Source organism: Blennius ocellaris, assembly GCF_963422515.1.
Source record: "Blennius ocellaris genome assembly, chromosome: 8".
NCBI classification, from domain to species: domain Eukaryota; kingdom Metazoa; phylum Chordata; class Actinopteri; order Blenniiformes; family Blenniidae; genus Blennius; species Blennius ocellaris.
The window spans coordinates 30,264,655-30,288,427 of NC_137657.1; the positions used below are offsets into that span (position 1 = coordinate 30,264,655).

Consider the following 23,773-nt stretch of genomic DNA (forward strand, 5'->3'; position numbering starts at 1 on the left):
TTTCACGTGCTTTTTTGCAACAAAAGGAACTGAAATATTAACCCTACGTTCCTATTTTAGTTAATAAAGCCACTATCATTTTAATAATTTGGCCCAATCAAAATCATATTGTTCTTTATGTGGCTCCTGAACTATCATATTTGTTTGGACTTGTTTCTTTCATTTTCTTATTGAGGGAAAACAGGTTCGACACAACCATGAAGACAATCATTGTATAAAATGTATGACGACATGATTGATTTTGCTTATTGTAATTATTGGCCAACTTCCATCGATAAGACCATCGATATAAAAAAAACATCACATGGCCTTATTCTATAAGATATCTGGCTAAATGCTCCACCTGTAAACAGCAGAGTTTAAATTGGAAGCATAGCTGCCTCTGAGTATATCCTCATAGTCACACAGACACATTATGATATATGATGGTCCGGGAGCCAAGCGGGTGGAGAGTTTTTATTAAAGTAACGAGCACTCTGCAGACAAGAAACAGTCAGTGAACACAAAGAACGTCCACCTGCTCAAGTGGCATCGTCACCACGAATCATTAGAGACCATAAAGCTTAATAAACACAATAACACAGTCAACACAAGGCGCAGAGCACTGGCAGCGTCCAGCGCGCAGCCGCAGCACGACACAGCTCGTGCTCTCGGGGGGCGTGTGGACGTGTTGACGGACAGTTCTATCAGCCAATGAAGCGCGGAAGTGGCACCAACGTAACCGGAAAAACGTAACACCTCACGTGATAGGTTTATATTGTACTCAGCGGAAACGTTGAGGCGCCATTTCATCGCTGAGCCGCTGTGCGCTGTTGGAGCTGGAGGAACCGTCAACCCGAACCTCCGGCCCGCCTCTCGGTCAAAACACCCCGCCTTCATCTCCATGGAAGCGGCCGTCAACCCGCCTCACGGCAGGTAGCGTCCGGAGCTCTTCTCAGAGAAACATTGGTTTACCTGTGCAGATGCACCGTCAGAGAACGTTTGATTTCCCTCAGCAGTAAAACGCTAGCTTAGCAACCATTTAGCTCGCTTTGGCAGCAGTTATCACGGGTTAGGCTGCGTTTACCGTTCAATGTTTGCAGAATTCCTTTGACATGAATTCGGGTTTTTCTTTGTGCTCAAATAGAAAGTAAATGTCAGCTGCAGTGTGTGTGTGTGTGTGTGTGTGTGTGTGTGTGTGTGTGTGTGTGTGTGTGTGTGTGTGTGTGTGTGTGCGTGTGCGTGTGCGCGCGCGTGTGTGTGTGTGTGTGTCGGCTCATTCATTGTGGAAACCCGCAGCTGCCTCCGCCCCGGTGCAGCTCTCAGCACGGGCACTAATACCCACATGGTGGCCCGGGTCGGGCCGAGCCAGCCGCTGTTTGTTCGGAGGTTGTCGCTGTCAGGGGCCCGGGACGACCTTCTGCCTCCAGCGGGTCCACTGACCCGGCTTCCTGTGGCAAAATGGCTGGACTCCATGCAGTCCAGCCTGCGAGCAGCCCAGCCTGCGTGCAGCCCAGCCTCCGTGCAGCCCAGCCTCTGTGTGACTGGAAGTGTCACTGTGGAGCAGTGTTTACAAACAGGGAGGGCGGGGCCTCCGGGCCACGCGGGAGCGTCGGTGTACTTGATACTATTGCCTTTAAAGACTGAATTCCTCTATTTCTTTCACTGACTTGACAACTACATTATTGCTTTAAAAACAAGCTGCAAGTTGCTTGCCTGTTATAACAACATGAAGTGGTGAAACTGAAGGAAGAGCAAGAATTCTTCCAGGATATGTGATGATGAGGGTCGTATGACTGAAGTCCTGACTGGTATGTTTATATGACGACCTGGGATTAATATTTTGGGATATCTCTCTTTGTTTCCTGGGATGACTTACCCAGACATTCTGATCCTGACCAGCATTAACATGAAGTAGGTTATCGACTCACTTGTTCAGGGGTGTCAAACTCAAGTGCTAGAGGTGCAGCCCTGCATGTTTTCCATGTCTCTGAGCAGCCCATCATCAGGCTTTCTGTTGAACTCGGGGATGAACCGTCAGGATGTTCAGGCCACATCCACATGAGCCAAAATAATCTTTCTTCTCCCCGAGGTTCTCAAAAACCTCCGTCCACGCATCACTATGAAGGCGGCTCAACACGAGGCTTCAAGGCATGTAGTACACCTGCCAGGCCTTGAGGGTCCCTGTGACTCACCAAACACACCATAAACACAGAAAAAGACATTTAGAAGTAGACTCCTGCTCATAAACCTCTATATAACTCGAGTTCTATAGGTTTACGGCCCTGCTCCTCCTGCTAGCGTCAGTAGCTTCGGCAGCTTGTTCGTGGTTATTTCATGACATCACAAACCACGGTGGGGAGAAGGCGGGTCGATTGCGTAATTTTTTTCCATGGATGGTTGTCATTGCCAAGGTGTGGATGGTACATGGCGGGGTTTTAGAATTTCCCCACTCTAGGACCTGTGTTTTTAAAAAACAAAACTGCTTTTGCGCTTCTAAAACGCCGCCTCGTGTGGATACTGGCCAAAAAACAGCTCGTTGAAATGAACTGGCGTTGGGGTGTGGACAGCCCGTCAGGTGTGTTGAAGAAGGGAGACATGGAAAACATGCAGGGCTGCGGCCGTCTAGGACCTGAGTCTTACACCCCTGCACTAGTTCAAACACTTCAAAACCAACTCCAAAATCAGTGTTCACATGAAAGGAGCGGAGCTTGCAGCGCGTGACCAATCACAGAGGGGGAAACCCTGCAGAGCAGCTGACTTTACCAGAGAGGAGCAGTTAATCTCTGAGATTATGAAGAATTTAAACATGCAGCACCTCAAAGCAACACTGCTGCTGCAGCCAAACCAGAACATTCCCGACTGGTTAATGCTGACTTGTTAATGCTGAAAATTCCAGTGGAAAGTTTGTGTTTCTGCCTCTTGCTGCAGACTACTTGTATACGCAACAGCAGGGGTTCTCAACCTTTTTCACACCAGGGCTCAATTTTCCCAGCATAAAGTGGCCCGGGGCCCATTTAAATACAATATTAACACATTCATTTGAACTGACGTGAGTCTTGGTTTGATAATAATAATAATAATGCATTGGTTTTATACAGCGCTTTTCTAGACACTCAAAGACGCTTTACATGGCATTATTCATTTGTTCCATACTGGGTGGAGGTGAACTCCGTCTGTAGCCACAGCTGCCCTACTGGGTGGAGGTCTGTAGCCACAGCTGCCCTCCTGGGTGGAGGTGAACTCCGTCAGTGGCCACAGCTGCCCCGGGGCAGACTGACGGAAGCGAGGCAGCCACAAGTGAAATTGAACGTTTTTCTCATAGCAAACAGAAGCTATGCAAATAAGTTAAACATGCTAATGCTAGCTATGGTGTGTGTTAAATGTGTGTGCGTGTTAGTTTGTGTGTTCTCGAACAAATGTTTTTTGGAGAACCGTGCCCAGGTCATCACTGGCCCAGGTCAGCTCATCAGGTCATCTCATCAGGTCATCACTGACCCAGGTCATCTCATCAGGTCATCACTGACCCTGGTCAGCTCATCAGGTCATCACTGACCCTGGTCAGCTCATCAGGTCATCACTGACCCTGGTCATCACTGACCCAGGTCATCACTGACCCTGGTCAGCTCATCAGGTCATCACTGACCCAGGTCATCACTGACCCAGGTCAGGTCATCAGGTCATCACTGACCCTGGTCACCTCATCAGGTCATCACTGACCCTGGTCATCACTGACCCAGGTCAGGTCATCACTGACCCAGGTCATCACTGACCCTGGTCACCTCATCAGGTCATCACTGACCCAGGTCATCACTGACCCTGGTCATCACTGACCCAGGTCATCTCATCAGGTCATCACTGACCCTGGTCAGCTCATCAGGTCATCACTGACCCAGGTCATCACTGACCCAGGTCAGGTCATCAGGTCATCACTGACCCTGGTCACCTCATCAGGTCATCACTGACCCAGGTCATCACTGACCCAGGTCAGGTCATCACTGACCCAGGTCAGCTCATCAGGTCATCACTGACCCTGGTCATCACTGACCCAGGTCATCTCATCAGGTCATCTCATCAGGTCATCACTGACCCAGGTCAGGTCATCACTGACCCAGGTCAGGTCATCAGGTCATCACTGACCCTGGTCATCACTGACCCAGGTCATCTCATCAGGTCATCTCATCAGGTCATCACTGACCCTGGTCAGCTCATCAGGTCATCACTGACCCTGGTCATCACTGACCCTGGTCAGCTCATCAGGTCATCACTGACCCAGGTCATCACTGACCCAGGTCAGCTCATCACTGACCCAGGTCAGCTCATCAGGTCATCACTGACCCAGGTCATCACTGACCCAGGTCAGCTCATCAGGTCATCACTGACCCAGGTCATCACTGACCCAGGTCAGCTCATCAGGTCATCACTGACCCAGGTCATCACTGACCCAGGTCAGGTCATCACTGACCCAGGTCAGCTCATCAGGTCATCACAGTTTTTTCTAGCATCTGTTGTGTTTTTTGTTTTACTTCGCCCAAAAATCAATTTTTCAGCGGAAAAACAATCTGGATTTAGTTTTGAGCCAAAATGGTGCAGCCCTTGGATAGTAGTTAAAAATCATCTGGTGTAGACTCGGATTTCCTCAATATTATCACAGATCCTAACATAATAAAATGGGTTAGTTAACGGGTTAGTTAAGATGTTAGTTAGGTCACAAGTAAGCACACGTTGAGCCAGTACTTCCTGTTGCATTGTCATTGATAGGATGGTGTTAAAAACATAATCAAGTCAGGCAGTGGTAGGAATTCTTCAGTTATACAGGTCGTCTCTGTTAAACCTGTTAGTGCCCTGCACTGTGGATCACTAACCCTAACCCTAACCCTTGTTGGTGTGACGGTAACGTTGACGACACAATGTGGCTCTCAATTAAATGGGGATGAGGAACTGCAATCACCTCATAAATATGCTTCCAGGAGATGAACACATGGATCGCACTGAGAACCAGGAAACATTCCAGTTTTTCAAGATTTCCAGGGATTGAAAGACTCATGTTTTGGTCTGTTTCCAGTGACCATACATAATTGTTTTGTTTTCCTCTCAACTTTAGTATTGTCAATGTACGAGCTCCTGAGGACTTCATCCAGTGAAGGTCAACAGGACTGTGCTGAATGTTTGCAGCCAGTTGATGGAGTCGGTGACCTTGAAGAGTTTTCTGGACAGGAGGGAAGAGCAGTCTTCTCACTGACAATGTGGGATATGACGATGAAGCATGTGGAGGCTGCTGAGCCTTTGACATCAGCAGGTTCCCACGGACACAAAGATTAGGATGACAGAGGCCATAGTAGACGGTGTATTAATGTTCCTAGCTGCTGTCAAGCTGTGATTATTATTATAAAATGTTACAATAACTGATTGAATCTTCAGAGAGCAGTGTGAAAGATGTCCCACTGCAGTTAGCATTAGCTGCTATCCACAGTACCTTCCTTTTTAATGTCCAGTTGGTGCTTGTGGATCTCTGTTGTGTTGTTGCTGTATCTCATTTTTGGCTAATAAGTTCCATTATTTCTTAATCAAAATGAGAAGAGTTCATTTCACTGAGTTCCGGTTTCCCGGAGGAGGAGTGCTTCATTAACCCTTAATTAACTCCGTCCTCTTGACGGCAGCATGAACGTTGTCTTGCCTTGGCTTTTATTCACAGTAGTTGTGATTAGCATTATTTTTCCTTGAATAATGGCTATCTACCATACTGTTTGGATTCAAAGTCTTGATTTGCACAGTATCCAGATACCTGTTGTGTCCATAGCAATATTTTCCCTCCTTCTCCTCAGCTCTCTGGTTGGGTTATCTGTTAGCATGATGGAGCAGCACTCCAGCTCGGGAAAGCGCATTCGAAAGCCGTCCCTCCTGTACGAGGACTTCGAGAGTCCCTCCTTACCACACACATTACCCCAGGGCCCCCTCGGCCCACCACAGCCTCCCGTGAAGGATCCCAGCCACCCGGGCCGCATTACCAACCAGCTGCAGTACCTGCAGAAGACCCTCATCAAGTCTTTGTGGAGGCATCACTTCGCCTGGCCTTTCCGCGAGCCGGTGGATGCCTACAGGCTGAACCTGCCGGTGGGTAATGAACGCTTCTAAAGAGTTCTCCTCCTTCCATTTCACCACTATTCTTAAGCTCTGTTCACACTGCAGGTCCTGCTGCTCAGTTCCACTGTTTGGCTCAGATAGGATTTCTTTGTGATCATTCACACTACATTTTAAATGCGACCTCCATCAGACTGCAGTGTGATGGTTCTCTGAGCCCAGAGTGAGCAGAAGAAGGCGTGACGTCAGGCAGAGTAGATGGAGATCCATTTCATAGTGGTTGTGCAACATGAGCCAACAGAATCTTCACACAATGAAGAAAGGAAAAAAGAGCTGGGTTTGTCAAGTCTTGGTGGAGCTGCTGCCACTGGGTCAGATTCCTACTCAGACTCACGTTCATGACGTGGAAGTCTCATCTCCGATTTGTCCACTGGTCACATTGACAGATAATTGATACAGATCCAATTTGGTACCACGTATGATGGAGACCTGGGTCTGCTTTTTGTTTCTAGGATTATCATAAAATTATCAAGCAGCCAATGGACATGGGCACTATCAAGAAACGTTTGGAGAACAATTTCTACCGAAGTGCAAGTGAATGCATGCAGGACTTCAACACAATGTTCACCAACTGCTATATCTACAATAAGGTGAGGAAGAAGTAAAAGAAAAGCATAGAATACATTGTAATCTCTGTCATTCATGTTTAATGGCAGAGTTCAGCTCGTTATCTCGCAGCACTAACATTCCAATGTTAAGTTGGGTCAACAGTTGCTACTTGTGCCAAATCTGCAGTTGTTTCGTTCTCAGCCGACGGACGATGTTGTGCTGATGGCTCAGTCCCTGGAGAAGGTCTTTCTCCAGAAGGTGGCCATGATGCCTCAGGATGAAGTGGAGCTTCCTCCGCCAGCTCCTCGGAACAAAAACAACCGGGGACGAGGGCGCAAATCTAATGGTGAGTGTGACGTGCTGAAGGGAAGTGGGGCAGTTAACTCTCCAGTCCAATTTTAAATGTGCCTGTGACCAAAATGTGTTTTTAATGTATTTAAATTGCCAGCATCCAGGGCTCAGCAGGTGCCCGCCGTGTCTCAGTCAGCCTACTCCCCTTCGTCCTCGGACACCGGGGACTCCATGCTGGCCAACTCACCCCAGACTGTGCTGACGAAGAGCTTGCCTCCTGCCAACATCATGGGCCTTCCCCCCACACAGCCCACCACCAAGGTAAAGCCACAAGTAGAATGCTGCCAGAGGCACAGTCAGTCCTTTACGCTCTGCTTCTGTACAAAAATGAATGCGTCTGTTTCTCGGAACATAGACGGAAGGCTTTGTTAAATCTGTTTGCGTATTCAATGTAGGGCATAAATAAACCTTCAGCCATTAACACAGGCTCCATCAGATATTTTCTGTGAATTCAGGAACTTCATGATGTATATCTGGTAAAACTGTACACGTTTGATGAGATGAAGAACAGGTTTTTTCTACTTTTCTATATTTGGCATTCCATGGCCTCTATTTCTGCGCAAGTTACATGAATCCACTTCCATAGAGAGAGAATTGTGTGTGTTTGTAGTGACGGTGGGCACAAATCCTGTCCGCCCCCCACGGCTCCTACCTACTGGGTCATGTGACCCTCGCCGCTGGCCTGTTTTTCTGTAGGCTCCTACGCACATCACCATATGCTGCAGTATTTGCTTGTGTGCTGACAATAACGATCCACTGGCAGGGGAGGCTAATGTTGGTAAAGTGCCTTTGCGCCAAAGGACACAACAACCATGCTAGACCAGGATAGAGCGGGATTCCAACCGCCAACCCTCTGGTTATTGGACACCCGACTCACGAGCTCACAGAAACAGAGTATCGTGAAAACAGAAGGTGACTGTATTAGATGAGTGGGCGAAGAAACACAAAGACAAACTTCAACAGCCGTTTGGACCCGTTTGCCACTGAATGCACTGCGAGCTTTGTTTTGTAGCGCAAGTCCAGTAAGTATTGTTCCAGATAAAGTTACAATAATCCAAGTGAGGCTCAAACAGTGATAAAAGTGCTTCTATTGGGACCACCTGTCTCATTTTAAATGGTAGGCCTACAATTCTAGACATTTTTTTAACTAGTTCTACAATATGCTTTTCAAAATGTATGAGTTCATCTATATGGATTCCTAACCCTAATCAACTTTTTAATATCTGTATTATCTATTTTTATATTCATGACCTGATCCCTGTACTTATGACTGAGCGGAAAATAATATTAAAGGTCTTGCTAATATTTAATGTTAATTTAATATTTAATTTAAACAAAGTATTTACCTGATCTAGTTGCTCATTCAGGAGCTTTTCAAGCTGATCCATGTGGTTGTGTGACACAAACAAGTTTGTGTCATCTGCAAAGAGTATTTTATGAGTATCACTAGAACAATGTACAGTCATAAGCATAAACAAGAAACAAGAGGTCCCAGAATATACCTCTTGGGAACACCAAATTTTATGTTTCCTTCTTCAGAATTGACACAATTTATATTGATGTATTTCTGTCTCCCATGAACCACCAGAGAGCTGCGCCCCCGACACTGTAGTGCAACTGTAAGATCTTGGAAAGGTTGAGAAAGTTCCAATTCCCCCTTTTTCAAATGCATCATTTATTTTCTCGGCTCACTGATCAAATATTCAACTGGTTGTAAATCAAGGACAAGTTGGATTTGGGGGATACAACTTTGAATACAATGTTTCTGGACCAACAGGAACTCCTTTAAATCCGAACACAGCCACATCCCTCGTCATAAGAGGGTGTGCAACCTCATTATCTCAGTTGTTTATTTTTACTTCACCTCCCTGAAAGCTTTCACTTTGTTTTTCAGTTGCATTGTTCAGCTAATAGGTCACATTAAAGGTGGAAAAAGTTGTACAATTATTTATCTTGGTGTGATTTTTTTACATCACAAAAACCTGGCATTTGAAGAGGGGTGTGTAGACTTTTTATATCCACTGTATAAAAGACCTCAAACAGCCATCTGAAATTAACTTAAAAACTTTAAAGGGAACATGAAGAGGGCGATACGGAAGAAATCACTGTCTTCAAAGAAGAGTGAGACCACAAACTGTCAGAAAGTCAAAAGGAGATGGAGGCACAGGAGAACAGCTGAGACCAGCAATTTACTCCTGAAAGTAACCAAACACACTCATCTGGTGCAGCAAATCAAATCACTGACCGAGAAGCAACATTACAAAGGAACGATGTTGAGATTCTCAGCTCAACAATGAAGCAGAGGGAAACTCCAACTTGTGGATGGGCTGCTTGAAGAGGAGCTGGAGCTTCACATCCAGAGCGCCAAGATGCAGACGGTCTGACAAGAGTGCCGACACAAGTGGTGGTGCTTTTCTCACTGGAGAAGGGCTAAAGAAAGCTTGGTGCATCTCTACCTGAAGAGAAGGGCTAAAGAAAGCTTGGTGCATCTCTACCTGAAGAGACGGGCTAAAGAAAGCTTGGTGCATCTCTACCTGAAGAGAAGGGCTAAAGAAAGCTTGGCAAAAGAAGATCATACGAGTATGGAGAGGGGCGTGGCCGGGGAGGCGGCGAGTATGGAGAGGGGCGTGGCTGGGGAGGCGGCGAGTATGGAGAGGGGCGTGGCCGGGGAGGCGGCGAGTATGGAGAGGGGCGTGGCTGGGGAGGCGGCGAGTATGGAGAGGGGCGTGGCCGGGGGAGGCGGCGAGTATGGAGAGGGGCGTGGCCGGGGAGGCGGCGAGTATGGAGAGGGGCGTGGCCGGGGAGGCGGCGAGTATGGAGAGGGGCGTGGCCGGAGGAGGCGGCGAGTATGGAGAGGGGTGTGGCCGGGGGAGGCGGCGAGTATGGAGAGGGGCGTGGCCGGGGGAGGCGGCGAGTATGGAGAGGGGCGTGGCCGGGGGAGGCGGCGAGTATGGAGAGGGGCGTGGCCGGGGAGGCGGCGAGTATGGAGAGGGGCGTGGCCGGAGGAGGCGGCGAGTATGGAGAGGGGCGTGGCCGGGGGAGGCGGCGAGTATGGAGAGGGGCGTGGCCGGGGAGGCGGCGAGTATGGAGAGGGGCGTGGCCGGAGGAGGCGGCGAGTATGGAGAGGGGCGTGGCCGGGGGAGGCGGCGAGTATGGAGAGGGGCGTGGCCGGGGGAGGCGGCGAGTATGGAGAGGGGCGTGGCCGGAGGTGGCGGCGAGTATGGAGAGGGGCGTGGCCGGAGGAGGCGGCGAGTATGGAGAGGGGCGTGGCCGGAGGAGGCGGCGAGTATGGAGAGGGGCGTGGCCGGAGGAGGCAGCAGGCAGGGGATGACACGTGCTTGTGTTGCAGTGGGAGCTAAAGTTTTCCTTTATGCCTTATTTAAATGAAGCTGGTGGCTCCAGCTCCACACTCTTTTTCACTTTTCTTCTTTGTCCGTCTTTGTAATTATGGTTGATGGCAGCTTTTGGGCTCATTACCGCCATCTGGATTGAAAGGTTGGACTCGTTTCATAGTTGTTGTATTATTCCCTGAATAATCATCACGCCCACCATGATACTAATACAAATACCGTTACAACCCTACCAGCAGGAAAAGATTACCCATCCATCCACAACCCAGGGTTTTGTGGCGAAGGGATCCCCTTCAAAGTTGTGTTTGGTTAAAATGTTCTAAACGTAGTTTATATCATTCATAAATTGTTCTATTATCTTTTTTAGAATTGCTTGGGAAAGACATGCACACTTCAACATATTGATACACAACCGTCTGAAAATGCTGTTAAAAATATAGGTTTGAATTGGCCTGTGAAGAATGAAGGGCCTTAACAATACTGAAAAGAGACAAGGTACAGATATTTTCAGTATTGTGATGTGTCCTCTTCTTTAACTGAGAAGGTGCAACCACCAGAGGGGAAGCTGGAAAGTTTTTACCCAAATAATTCAATACTGAATTTGTATTTCTTTATTTTTTTATGACTCTGCAGTGAGCGTGGGTCGTGTTGAACTCCCCTAAAGGTTTTACAGCTCTGAGTTACTGTCTTGGATTTGTATTGACTATTTTTTTTAAACTTTAAGGACTTGTAAATGTTATGTCATTTATTGGTTGAATTTCATGCAAAGAATCAAACTTCCATCTGACTTTTTTTTTTATATAAAACTTGAACTTAAATTTAATGGCAGAATGTGGTCTTAATGCTTTTCTTTCCTCAATGCCTTTCATTTCTGATGTAGAAGAAGGGCGTGAAGCGTAAGGCCGACACCACCACTCCCTCCACCATGGGTTTTACTGTGGCCATGTCGGGAACCCCTCACTTGGTGGGCTTGGGGAAAGGGGGACACGGGGGGCAAGTCCATGACACATCCATGCATGGCATCTCCTCCATGGGGAGCCTGAGCCTGGAGACCCCTCCTGGAATGGGCCTGGTGCGAAGTCCCGGAGGTCCCGTCTTGCTCCAGCCCATGATGGCCAGCGCCGGGCGTCGGGTGGGCAGCGGACGGCCCATCAAGCCCCCCAAGAAGGACTTACCTGACTCTGTGCAGCCGCAGCCCTCCAGGAAGGGCAAACTCAGCCCGCAGCTGAGGCACTGCAGCGGGCTGCTGAAGGACATGCTGTCCAAGAAGCACGCCGGCTACGCCTGGCCCTTCTACATGCCTGTGGACGCTACTGCACTGGGACTCCACGACTACCACGATATCATCAAGTGTCCCATGGACCTCAGCACCATCAAGGTGACTTCTCTGGTACCTGTAATGTAATCGTATTGTGAAGGGCCACTGACGCACTCAGAAGAGAGCATGGTTGAAGGAAATGATCATATGATTCTGCTCGTTTCTCCTCAGAGGAAGATGGATTGTCGGGAGTACCGCGATGCTCAGCAGTTTGCCAGCGATGTGAGGCTGATGTTCTCCAACTGCTACAAGTACAACCCACCAGACCATGATGTGGTGGGGATGGCTCGGAAGCTGCAGGTGGGCTCACCTTTCTGAAGTTGAACATTTCCACATGAGCGTATTTCTCTATCGCTCTATACGTTTTTTAGGGTCCAAGCCCTGACAGTGCATAGGACCCTATTGAAACTGCAGGGATTAGAATTATTATATTAACTCTTATACTTTTTTCATTGTGGGAAAACACGTTTTTGAGGGCCTAGACATACATAACATTTTGCAACACTTTGTACAGTCATCAGGCCCGGCGAAAAATGTGATAATTTGGAGGACTCACACTCGTGACTGGAAAAATGGCTCAATGGCACCACCTGGAAAGTGTGAAAACTCCAGGGCCTGGATCCCGATTCACCGAGAGCTACAAAAGGCGGCACACATATGTAACACTCCAACACGCACAAAGCAGTCTCCTATACACATACCAAAAACCCACCGCAAGTCCGCAATTTTTAAATGTATATTACATTTTCACAGATCTTGGACCAAATAGAATTTTCGAGAGCGAACTAGTCCGAGAGGGTAATTCCAATTGACCTCCAAATTGGTGTGGCGATAGAAAAGAGATTGGTGAGCAAAGCGTATCAACATGGCGCCATAATGTCTGAAGGAGGCGTCAAAAATGACGTTTCACCATGGAACAGTAAGAGTAAAAGGCCTTGACATCGCTGGATCAGCGTCGAACTTCACTTTCATAAGAGACTGGCTCTCATCACAACCATGTGATTACTTTTACTCGTATGCCATTTGGGGGCGTGGAGATGGCAAATCACGCCATCAAACAGGAAGTGCAATGTAAATAGCCAGAACATGATCTGCTCTGCAGCAAAGTTCACACATTGCATCAGAGACCGGCCCTCATCACAGCTGCATCACAGTTATTATCATCAGCCATAGTTCCACCTGCTGAACATAGGAAGAGGTGTACACGCTCAGACGTCACACGTTGCTTGGGTCCTCATCTGATCAGTCCACAGACAGTTACAGCCTATGTGCTATGTTTATATTTATATTTATATTTATATTTATATTTATATTTATATTTATATTTATAGATACGATGTACTATGTGCTAGCTTTAGCAGTGGCGAGGGTAACGCCCGGTTCACTACCCGGCGAGGGTAAAGCTCGGTTCACTACCCGGCGAGGGTAAAGCCCGGTTCACTACCCGGCGAGGGTAAAGCCCGGTTCACTACCCGGCGAGGGTCAAGCTCGGTTCACTACCCGGCGAGGGTAAAGCTTGGTTCACTACCCGGCGAGGGTAAAGCTCGGTTCACTACCCGGCGAGGGTAAAGCCCGGTTCACTACCCGGCGAGGGTAAAGCTCGGTTCACTACCCGGCGAGGGTAAAGCTTGGTTCACTACCCGGCGAGGGTCAAGCTCGGTTCACTACCCGGCGAGGGTAAAGCTTGGTTCACTACCCGGCGAGGGTAAAGCTCGGTTCACTACCCGGCGAGGGTCAAGCCCGGTTCACTACCCGGCGAGGGTAAAGCTCGGTTCACTACCCGGCGAGGGTAAAGCTCGGTTCACTACCCGGCGAGGGTAAAGCCCGGTTCACTACCCGGCGAGGGTAAAGCTCGGTTCACTACCCGGCGAGGGTAAAGCCCGGTTCACTACCCGGCGAGGGTAAAGCTCGGTTCACTACCCGGCGAGGGTAAAGCTCGGTTCACTACCCGGCGAGGGTAAAGCTCGGTTCACTACCCGGCGAGGGTAAAGCCCGGTTCACACAGCGGCGAGGGTAAAGCCCGGTTCACTACCTGGCGAGGGTAAAGCCCGGTTCACTACCCGGCGAGGGTAAAGCCCGGTTCACACAGCGGCAAGGGTAAAGCTCGGTTCACTACCCGGCGAGGGTAAAGCCCGGTTCACTACCCGGCGAGGGTAAAGCCCGGTTCACACAGCGGCGAAGGTAAAGCCCGGTTCACACAGCGGCGAGGGTAAAGCCCGGTTCACTACCCGGCGAGGGTAAAGCTCGGTTCACTACCTGGCGAGGGTAAAGCCCGGTTCACTACCCGGCGAGGGTAAAGCCCGGTTCACTACCCGGTTCACATAGTATGTGTATTAACACGCTTTCTAAAATATTTCATCACAATCTTTACAAACTCATCAGATTTTGCTTCAGTTGGAAGCATTTTGCACTGAGCAGTATTGTATGGCACAATGTATTCAGACTGCCATGACAATACTGAGAGTATATCTCCTTGAAGTAATCAGCTAAGTGGAAGCAGAGCTCGTGAGGTAATTGTTGTGATGAGAAACTTAATCTTCTCTGATCATATTTTACTTTGTAGCCCAAACTGGAGCCCATTGGCCTGATTACATTAGGCAATATACAACAAAAAACTTGCGCCTAAAATATGATAATACATTTTTCTTGTAGCATTGATAAACAAACTATTTTTGGGGTTACATAATTTATGCTATTTCCATAACATTGAGGCTGTCATACTGTCGTACATCACATAATAATAATAATAATAATAATAATAATAATAATAATAATAATAATAGCTCCCATAAGACTGGTGATTGGCCTGAAGGCCTGCAGTCCAGTGGGTTTATCAGACTAACTGCTGTTGGCTGTAATCATTTAAAGCCTCATCAAAGCCAGGTCTACATCAAAGCCAGGTCTACATCAAAGCCAGGTCTACAGCAAGAGCATCTCAAAGTGTTGACTTGGCTCTTTTTTTGGCCTCAGGATGTGTTTGAGTTTCGATTTGCCAAGATGCCAGATGAGCCACACATGGAGCACACGGACATGTCCATGACGGGACACCAGTCGTCCTCGTCGTCCTCGTCCTCCTCCTTGTCGTCCTCGTCCTCCTCCACCTCAGAGAGCGAGCCCAGCAGTGAGAGCGAGGAGAGTGAGAGCAGCCCCAGCTCGGACAGCGAGGAGGAGCGAGCTCACCGCTTGGCTGAGTTACAGGATCAGGTGTGCACACAAGTAAGACCTCCGCTGCACTTCACTCAGCCCACAATTCACATGGTACTGAAATAAGATGACCATGGGGGTGATTGCTTGAACGTTTGCTCACAGCTCCGAGCCGTACACGAGCAGCTAGCGGCCCTGTCTCAAGGCCCCATTGTCAAGGCCAAGAAGAAGAAGGAGAAGAAGGACAAAAAGGAAAAGAAGAAGAAGAAGAAGCTGGAGAAGCGAAGTCGAGGTGGGAGGAGCAGAGCCGGCTCAGAGGAGTGGAAGATGCCTGGGAAGGTACTGAAGACCAAATCTGCTAAAGCTGGTGGCTCCCAACCAAAGAAAAGCTTGGGGAAGAAGAGCAACAAGAACAGCAAGTGAGTGAAGAACTATGTTTGATGCTGTTACATTAGGTTAAAACGCTGGAGTCAAAACAAACATGTTGAATCGGCTTTGGCGATAATAAGGTGTCGTGCTGTGTCTGAAAAATAGCGACAGTATCAGTACAACTTCATGAAAAAACTTTTAAAAAAATCTGTGCTGGGGCAGAATATATTGGCCAATATCATGTCCAGGACTTCTGCGTGGTTTTCAATTTAATACTATTAAAACTATTAGTTGGCTAAAATGTTTCTCTTAACATGACGGTTGACAACATTTTTCGATGTTGATAGTGTGAAGCTCAGAAATGAAAGTGAAACGGCATCAATGAGGATACATGTCCAGTCGGAGCTGCTGGGATGGAAATGCTTTTCCAAAGCAGCCATTCCAGATTTCTATAATATAGTCAGAAATGAGGTTCACATATCAGTTGTCAGGGAATCAGACAATTGCATCTGTTCATCAGTTAGCATGACACCATATTAGGCCAATTAGATATACGTCACTGACTGATCACCCCATAACACCTGAGTGGAAGCTTGAGTCTTCTTCACGACCGAAGACAAACGGCATCCTGGGACTCTACTGTAATATTGTCGGAGCCTTTTCGCACAGCTGGCAGTAGGAAAGTGAATTGCACCATAAATCAAGCTGGATTGGGGCAGTCAGAGCAGTGCCTCATCACCAGAAGAGGACATTAAGTGGTTATACACCTACAGACCAATGACCAGAAAGAGAGTCTCATGAATGGACCACTGTTTCCCCTACATGTGCATCGCCGCTGTTGATTTGTTAGAGTCAGAGTCCTTTTAGAATGCAAGGAATTCTTATTAGGGATTAAGGCCAGAAGGCAGGCAAGGACTCTATGGTAATGTAGGGAAGTGTCCCTGACACCCATACTCTAGACCAGGGGTGGGGAATCCTGGTCCTGGTCCTGGAGGGCCACAGTCTTGCACGGCTTCAATGCCTCTGATGGGCTCATTATCAGACTTTCTGCAGAGCCTCGTCATAATCATACATTCATTAAACTTGGGTGGGTTGGAGCAGGGAAACATTGAAAACATGCAGGACTGCAGCCCTCCAGGACCAGGAGTCCCCACCCCTGCTCTAAACCCAACAAGAAGCTTGACATTATGTGTTATGCGGGACATTTTAGAAACAAGTGCTCCTTGATCTGGCTAGTTTATACAACAGGCCTTCCTGATGAAAGCGTATCCAAGTGTTACTCAAAGGTTGAAGGGCGTGGCCCTGGAGCTCCAGTGAAAACTGATAGTAAGTGGATTTATTATTTACTTATCTCGTGCCTCACAGCTTTGTGAGCAGCCCCATCACATCCATGCACAAATGGAGGCTGCCGCCATGCAAGGCGCTGCCACTCCAATAGGTGCAGTTTGGGGTTCAATGTCCTACCCAAGAACACTTTGGCACATGGGCAGGTGGAGCTGGGATTCAAACCTTCAACCTTCCCATTAGGAGACAAGTGCTCTATCACCTGAACCATGTCGCCATGGTGGTTTGCTCTGAAACAATGAAGTGATGTGTGACTGCGCTACATGCTGCGATTTGCCTCGTCACAGTCCAGCCCTGATGGATTCCACAGTCGCAGTGAGAGCGCCACCTATTGAATGGACAGGAAGTGCTTCATAGCTCGCCTGTATGTGGTCCGCTCAGCCTGATCACAGTTGGTCCTCATCACATCCACAGGCCACAATACACTGTTAATGGCAGCGCCACCTGGGGGACGTGCTTCCAATCGCTGAGCAGATAGATAGATAGCTTTATTTGTCATGGTACCGGGGAGTACAATGAAAATTGGGGGGTGCTCCTGCAGAGCCACCGTGCACTACAGGACATACAGACAAGACAAGACAGGCAAGAAAAGACAGTGCAATACAGTGCTAAGAATATAAAAATATAAAAAAATATAATATAAAAGTCTAGGTAGTTGGTTGTAGTTTGGGGGGGGGGGGGGGGGGGTGTTGTGGTCATGGCAGTCTATCTGTGTGTGTGTGTCCATATTCAATGGCGGACCTGATCGCCATGGGGAAAAAACTGTTTCTCAGTCTGCTGATGCGGGACTGGATTGACCTGTAGCGTCTCCCAGAGGGCAACAGGTCAAACGGGGGGGGCGGGGTGAGTGGGGTCGGCGGTGATAGCAAGGATGTTGGGACTTAAACACCTGAATTGAAGCTGCAAGCACTGTTGGTGTTTGTGCTCTAATCTTGAATTGTATTAAATGTTGGACCATCTCCTCTGGAAACATAATGTTGCTGAACCAGGACCGGACCATCTGCAGTCCTCCCAGATCCTAGCACCGCCCCCCTAGGCTCTAGGCCTGATGTGCCCGTTGCTCTGGAAAAGAGTAAATCTGGACTCATCGCACTGCATGACGTCCTTTCATCGCTCCAGAGTCCCGTCTTACCTCTCTAGCAAAGTGAAGCCTTTTTCCAGCTTAAGGACGGCACCTACTGCAGGATAATTAGTCGGATTTCTGTCCCAATGCCCCCCCCCCCCCCAACATTGGGAGCACAGGCCCGATTGTCAGATGTCTGATTTTCCTGTGGTGTCTACTGTTTTTCTACCACCTTTCTTCTTCAGAGAGGATTTCCCACGATCCTTCCAGTTTTTAATAATATGTTGGGCACTTCTTAACACCATTTTAGTAGTTTCTCCATTCTCCTTAAATGTTCCCTCTGCTTGATGCAGGCTTATTATTTGACTCTGACCCACCAACAGGGTTTGGAGAGTGGATAATTCTTGGGTCTTGTTTTTCTCTCCAGGGCTGTGAAGAAACCTTGTTATGCGCCGCTGACCCCCACCATGCTGCCACACTATGACTCGGAGGAGGAGGAGGAGATCGTACCCATGTCGTACGATGAGAAGCGCCAGCTAAGCCTCGACATCAACAAGTTACCGGGCGAGAAGCTGGGCCGGGTGGTCCACATCATCCAGTCCAGGGAGCCGTCGCTGAGGGACACCAACCCTGAAGAGATCGAGATCGACTTTGAGACGCTGAAGCCGTCGACGCTGAAAGAGCTGGAGCGCTACGTCATGACATGTCTGCGGAAAAAGCCCCGTAAGCCCGATGTTGAGCAAGGTGGACCCTCTACCAAAGTCCCGGCAACTTCTTTCTTACATGTGTTTGCCTTGTATATTTATGTCACTGATGCTTTTATTGAATCATCAATTGCTACTTAAACTAGCATGGGCCTATTCTGTTGTTAAAACAAAAAACATTTCAAAAGTATACGTAGTCAGAATGACATAATGAACATAATTCAACGAGCATGGTTCTTGATTGTGAAAGCGAGGATTTGATTTAAAAAGCAAATAAGTTGAATAGCAGAGCACTTGTTGCATATCTACTTTAATAGGAAGCAGCAGCAAACAGCCAATGAACTGGTTGGTCAGACAGTTTAACAGCTGCAGCACACTGCAGTTTCCTGTCTTCCCTCATAGAACATGGCAGTCATGGGAGAATCCTGACCATATCCTTAGTCTTGGTTCTAAATCAGTGGACCTATGGTGCACTGTGAGACCGGTTCCAGGACTGCCCTTGTCTTGGTCTTGGTTCTAAATCAGTGGACCTATGGTGCACTGTGAGACCGGTTCCAGGACTGCCCTTGTCTTGGTCTTGGTTCTAAATCAGTGGACCTATGGTGCACTGTGAGACCGGTTCCAGGACTGCCCTTGTCTTGGTCTTGGTTCTAAATCAGTGGACCTATGGTGCACTGTGAGACCGGTTCCAGGACTGCCCTTGTCTTGGTCTTGGTTCTAAATCAGTGGACCTATGGTGCACTGTGAGACCGGTTCCAGGACTGCCCTTGTCTTGGTCTTGGTTCTAAATCAGTGGACCTATGGTGCACTGTGAGACCGGTTCCAGGACTGCCCTTGTCTTGGTCTTGGTTCTAAATCAGTGGACCTATGGTGCACTGTGAGACCGGTTCCAGGACTGCCCTTGTCTTGGTCTTGGTTCTAAATCAGTGGACCTATGGTGCACTGTGAGACCGGTTCCAGGACAATAAAAGACTGACAGTAAATGGTCATAAAATGCTAATGGATACAAGAAGGTTCCTATGAGATGATCTTCATCTGAGATGTCATAAGACCACTGGTACAGTCCCTGTCCTGGTTCCTGGACCAGACCACTGGTACAGTCCCTGTCCTGGGGTTAGGGTTAGGGTTAGGTTAGAACTGAACTAGAACCTGGTTCTTTTTGTTTAGTACACCAAAATACTTGACATTGTATAAAATTCCTCAAAATGTTGACGTGCAGGGGAACGTTGTTAGAAACAGTCTCCTGCTGGCAGCCTGTGGTCCTTCCTGGTCCTGTGATGTTCCTGGTCCTTCCTGGTCCAGTAAGAGGAAGCATGTGTGTGTTGCAGCAGCCAGGAGAAGCAGTGCAGGCCAGTCCAGAGAGGAGCAGACCCTGGAGAAGAGGAGGGAGCTGGAGAGGAGACTGCAGGACGTCAGTGGACAACTCAACTCTGTCAAGAAGACCAGCAAAACCAGAGGTGACCCTGTTTCCTCCTCCTCCAGGGGGACCTCAGGGTGACTCTGAGTCCTCCTAACTCCTCTTCTTCTTCCTCTTCCTCCTCCTCCCTTCTTCCTCTTTCTTCTCTTCTTCCTCCTCCTCTTCCTCTTCTTCTTCCTCCTCCTCCTCCTCCCTTCTTCCTCTTCCTCCTCCTCTTTCTCTTCCTCTTCTTCCTCTTCCTCTTCCTCCTCCTCCTCTCCAGTGGAGAAGCTCAGCACGGCGGAGACTCAGACTCAGCCTTCCCGCCTCAGCGGCAGCAGCTCCAGCTCGGACTCCTCTTCATCCTCCTCCTCATCCTCGTCTTCAGACACCAGTGATTCCGACTCCAGCTGAGACCAGGAGAGAGACGCTCTTCATCACTCAGGGACTTGGACTGGACCATGGGACACCATGGGACAACAGACTGGACTTCCTCCTCGTCTCCTTTGTTGTGTAAATATTGTACAGATGAATGTTTCTTTTATAAAGAAGAATTTCTATGCTCCTCCCACTGAGGGAGGCGGAGTTAGGAGAGAGAAAGGCCTTTTTACACTGTGGACAAGGACTGTCCACTAATGTTACTGGAGTTGGAACCAGCAACCTCTTGGTCCACGAGCCTAGCTTTTAGTTGTTTAAACAGGCGGGCCTCCAGCCACATCTCAAACGCAGCCTTACTGTTCCAGATTGTTGAATAACTGAAGTGGTCCAAGGTTCTGCCATGTCAGCAGATGTGGACGCCGTGGAACTTCAAAGCAAAGGGGAATCATTTCAACAATATTAAAAGCACTTTTTTTGTTGTATGTGCATGACTTATTCCTCTCAACCTGAGTTGAGTCAGCTTTGGCTGTACATGTTAATTTAAAAATAGCCGTTTTGAAAGTACAAAATGATAAAACTGTCAAAGTAACTTGAAAGACAAGAAAAAAGCAGGTGTGGTGCGGTGCTGAGTCACTAGAGGAGGAGGAGCCTGAGAGCAGCTGCTCTCCTGCAGGCGAATGTGAAGAAGAAGGAAAATTGCAAGTCAAAACATTTTCACGCATTTACAGTTGGTTAAAAAAAAACTCAGTGTTGAACAATGGCTTTGTAAAACTTGTTTTTTTTTTCATTGAATTCCTAATTATTCAGGAAATGTGTACCAAGGAGCCCTTTGAGAGTACTTTCCAGAAGGTTAGTATTCCCTTCGCATGTGTCTACTTGGTCTCCGAACGCAAAACCCAAACATTTTGTTAAAAGGTGAAGTTTTTCCTCCTACTTAATTAGAATGCAACAGAAAAGCAATGTGCATATCATCACCCTCTTGAACTGAAGTGGAGAAATTCAGTTATTGAGGTATAATTTACATTTGTCATTTTCAGAAAGTAGTGATCTCAAATATGCTGGTTTTGTCCATTACTGCATTCATAATGGCCAATGGATTTCAAGCATGTTTTATCATTTGATTGTGAATCCAATCAAATTCTTGTCCAGCAGCCTGAACTCCACTGTGACTCGCCACCGTGCCACACCTGAAGTTACACTGGAGCCGAGACAGTGACTCGTCTCATGGACGCCTGAAGTTACACACTGGAGCTGAGACGTGACTCGTCTCATGGGCACCTGAAGTTACACACTGGAGCTGAGACGTGACTCGTCTCATGGACACCTGAAGTTACACACTGGAGCTGAGACGTGACTCGTCTCATGGACACCTGAAGTTACACACTGGAGCTGAGACGTGACTCGTCTCATGGGCACCTGAAGTTACACACTGGAGCCGAGACGTGACTCGTCTCATGGACACCTGAAGTTACACACTGGAGCCGAGACGTGACTCGTCTCATGGACACCTGAAGTTCCACTGGAGCCGAGACGTGACTCGTCTCATGGACACCTGAAGTTCCACTGGAGCCGAGACGTGACTCGTCTCATGGACACCTGAAGTTCCACTGGAGCTGAGACGTGACTCGTCTCATGGACACCTGAAGTTCCACTGGAGCCGAGACGTAACTCGTCTCATGGACACCTGAAGTTCCACTGGAGCTGAGACGTGACTCGTCTCATGGACACCTGAAGTTCCACTGGAGCTGAGACGTGACTCGTCTCATGGACACCTGAAGTTCCACTGGAGCCGAGACATAACTCGTCTCATGGACACCTGAAGTTCCACTGGAGCTGAGACGTGACTCGTCTCATGGACACCTGAAGTTCCACTGGAGCTGAGATGTGACTCGTCTCATGGACACCTGAAGTTCCACTGGAGCTGAGACGTGACTCGTCTCATGGACACCTGAAGTTCCACTGGAGCTGAGACGTGACTCGTCTCATGGACACCTGAAGTTCCACTGGAGCTGAGACGTGACTCGTCTCATGGACACCTGAAGTTCCACTGGAGCGGAGATGTGACTCGTCTCATGGACACCTGAAGTTCCACTGGAGCTGAGATGTGACTCGTCTCATGGACACCTGAAGTTCCACTGGAGCTGAGATGTGACTCGTCTCATGGACACCTGAAGTTCCACTGGAGCTGAGATGTGACTCGTCTCATGGACACCAGAAGCACTTTGCTCTCTTTCTTCTTCACGGGGGTTTTCAGGCCCAACACGGGCTGCTGAATGTCTGATCTTTATTTAATGAGGATCATTTTCATAACCTTTTCTTGAAGAACTCTGTAGCACTAGAAAACTGTTTCTGGAGGAAATCTTGTGCACAAATGGTGACGAGTGACGGAAGCGAAGAGGTTTTACGTTCAGGAGATACACGTGCTTGTAGTGGAAGCTTGTATATACTTCAAACTGTGTTTGCTGTTGCACAAACTCATATTTCTGCTGTTCTGTTCCTTCCTTGTGTATGTTTTCAACCCATTTCACCCAATCGTCTTGCTTGTATGCTGGAGAGCGTTGAAACAAGCTACCTTGACAAGTGATTATTAAAATAATCTGTTCTGTAGAACGACTCTGGGTTTTGATATGGAGCTCCACCTTTAAGAAATATTTGACCCTTTGGTTGGATTCCAACATGGGATGACCTTTTTGTGGTGTTTTACGTGTTCAGCGTGAGCATGTTTTCTCCTCCAGTCTGAAAAGTAGGGTTACAGAACCAAAACAGCTCTATGACTACAGTTATAATGATTCACTAATTCACTTGGAATGCTCATCTTGGACTGGAGGAGGAAGCCCAGACATGGAGAACATGTCAACTCCACACTGGAAGGTCAATATACAGTTGGATGTATTTTTCCTGTTCTGATCAGCAAATTTCACATCTCGTTGAGACGTTTTCCCCTTTTCCCAAGCTAACGTGACTAAATTGCCATTATTTATTTGAAGTTAGAACTTTAAATATGATTAGTGGCCACTGTGGGACTGCTGCTGGACGAAGTGATGCCTTCTGCAGAGCGTCTTTCTTCCGTCTTGTTCCCAGGACCAGCTGTAGGAGAACGAGTGGATTAACCCTGTTCTCCTGACCACGACATGGTGATTGGCATTATCATTAGCCTTTAGCTCCTGTAGGAAAGGAGAAGGAGATGCATGGTGATCCAGCTAGAGATATTTTTGTGTTGATATAAAATGGAAAATTAATTGAAAATACTTTAAAAGTAATTTTATATAATTCTCTTTCTATTGAACTTTATAGCAAACAACTGGTACACTGACATTTTTTTTTCTTTCATACTAATGTCATGCACACTCCTGTTCATACATAACCAACACTGAAATGCTTCACCACTCCAACATACATCGAAAAAATCTAACCAAAAACGATCCTACCTGTACTTGCACATGAATAAAGTATGTCTAACATATACCAACCTCTTGGCTTCATGAACAAATGATGTTTGTTCCTGATGTCACAGAAAAAGTAAAATGAAACGACACTTTAGCTTCTGTAGTGATGAACTGGGGGTTTCTACACACATCAGATAAAGTCAAATCTAATTTGTTTAATGTATTAAATCCAAATGTTCTGTCTTTTTAGAAATGTATTCTCTTTCAGTTTCACAGAGAAAGTTAACTTCCACCATATATA

General features: G+C 47.7%; 1 protein-coding gene across 5 annotated transcripts; it reads left to right on the top strand.

The window, feature by feature from the left end:
• The first annotated feature begins 800 nt into the window (after positions 1-800).
• Positions 801-22,658, top strand: brd2b (bromodomain containing 2b). 5 transcript variants are annotated; one of them, XM_080501196.1, is made up of 12 exons: positions 801-915; positions 5,084-6,093; positions 6,573-6,710; positions 6,871-7,015; positions 7,118-7,281; positions 11,251-11,748; positions 11,860-11,988; positions 14,659-14,904; positions 14,998-15,251; positions 18,036-18,331; positions 19,641-19,769; positions 19,992-22,658. In XM_080501196.1, exons 2-12 carry the CDS (start codon positions 5,707-5,709, stop codon positions 20,120-20,122), a joined length of 2,517 nt encoding a protein of 838 aa, XP_080357322.1. In that variant the 5' UTR covers positions 801-915; positions 5,084-5,706; the 3' UTR covers positions 20,123-22,658. The 5 variants fall into 5 exon arrangements, with proteins under 5 accessions (XP_080357322.1, XP_080357325.1, XP_080357321.1 ...); XM_080501199.1 differs by having other exon boundaries at positions 807-915; positions 5,805-6,093; XM_080501195.1 differs by lacking the exon at positions 801-915 and having other exon boundaries at positions 4,251-6,093.
• Positions 22,659-23,773: the final 1,115 nt, after the last annotated feature.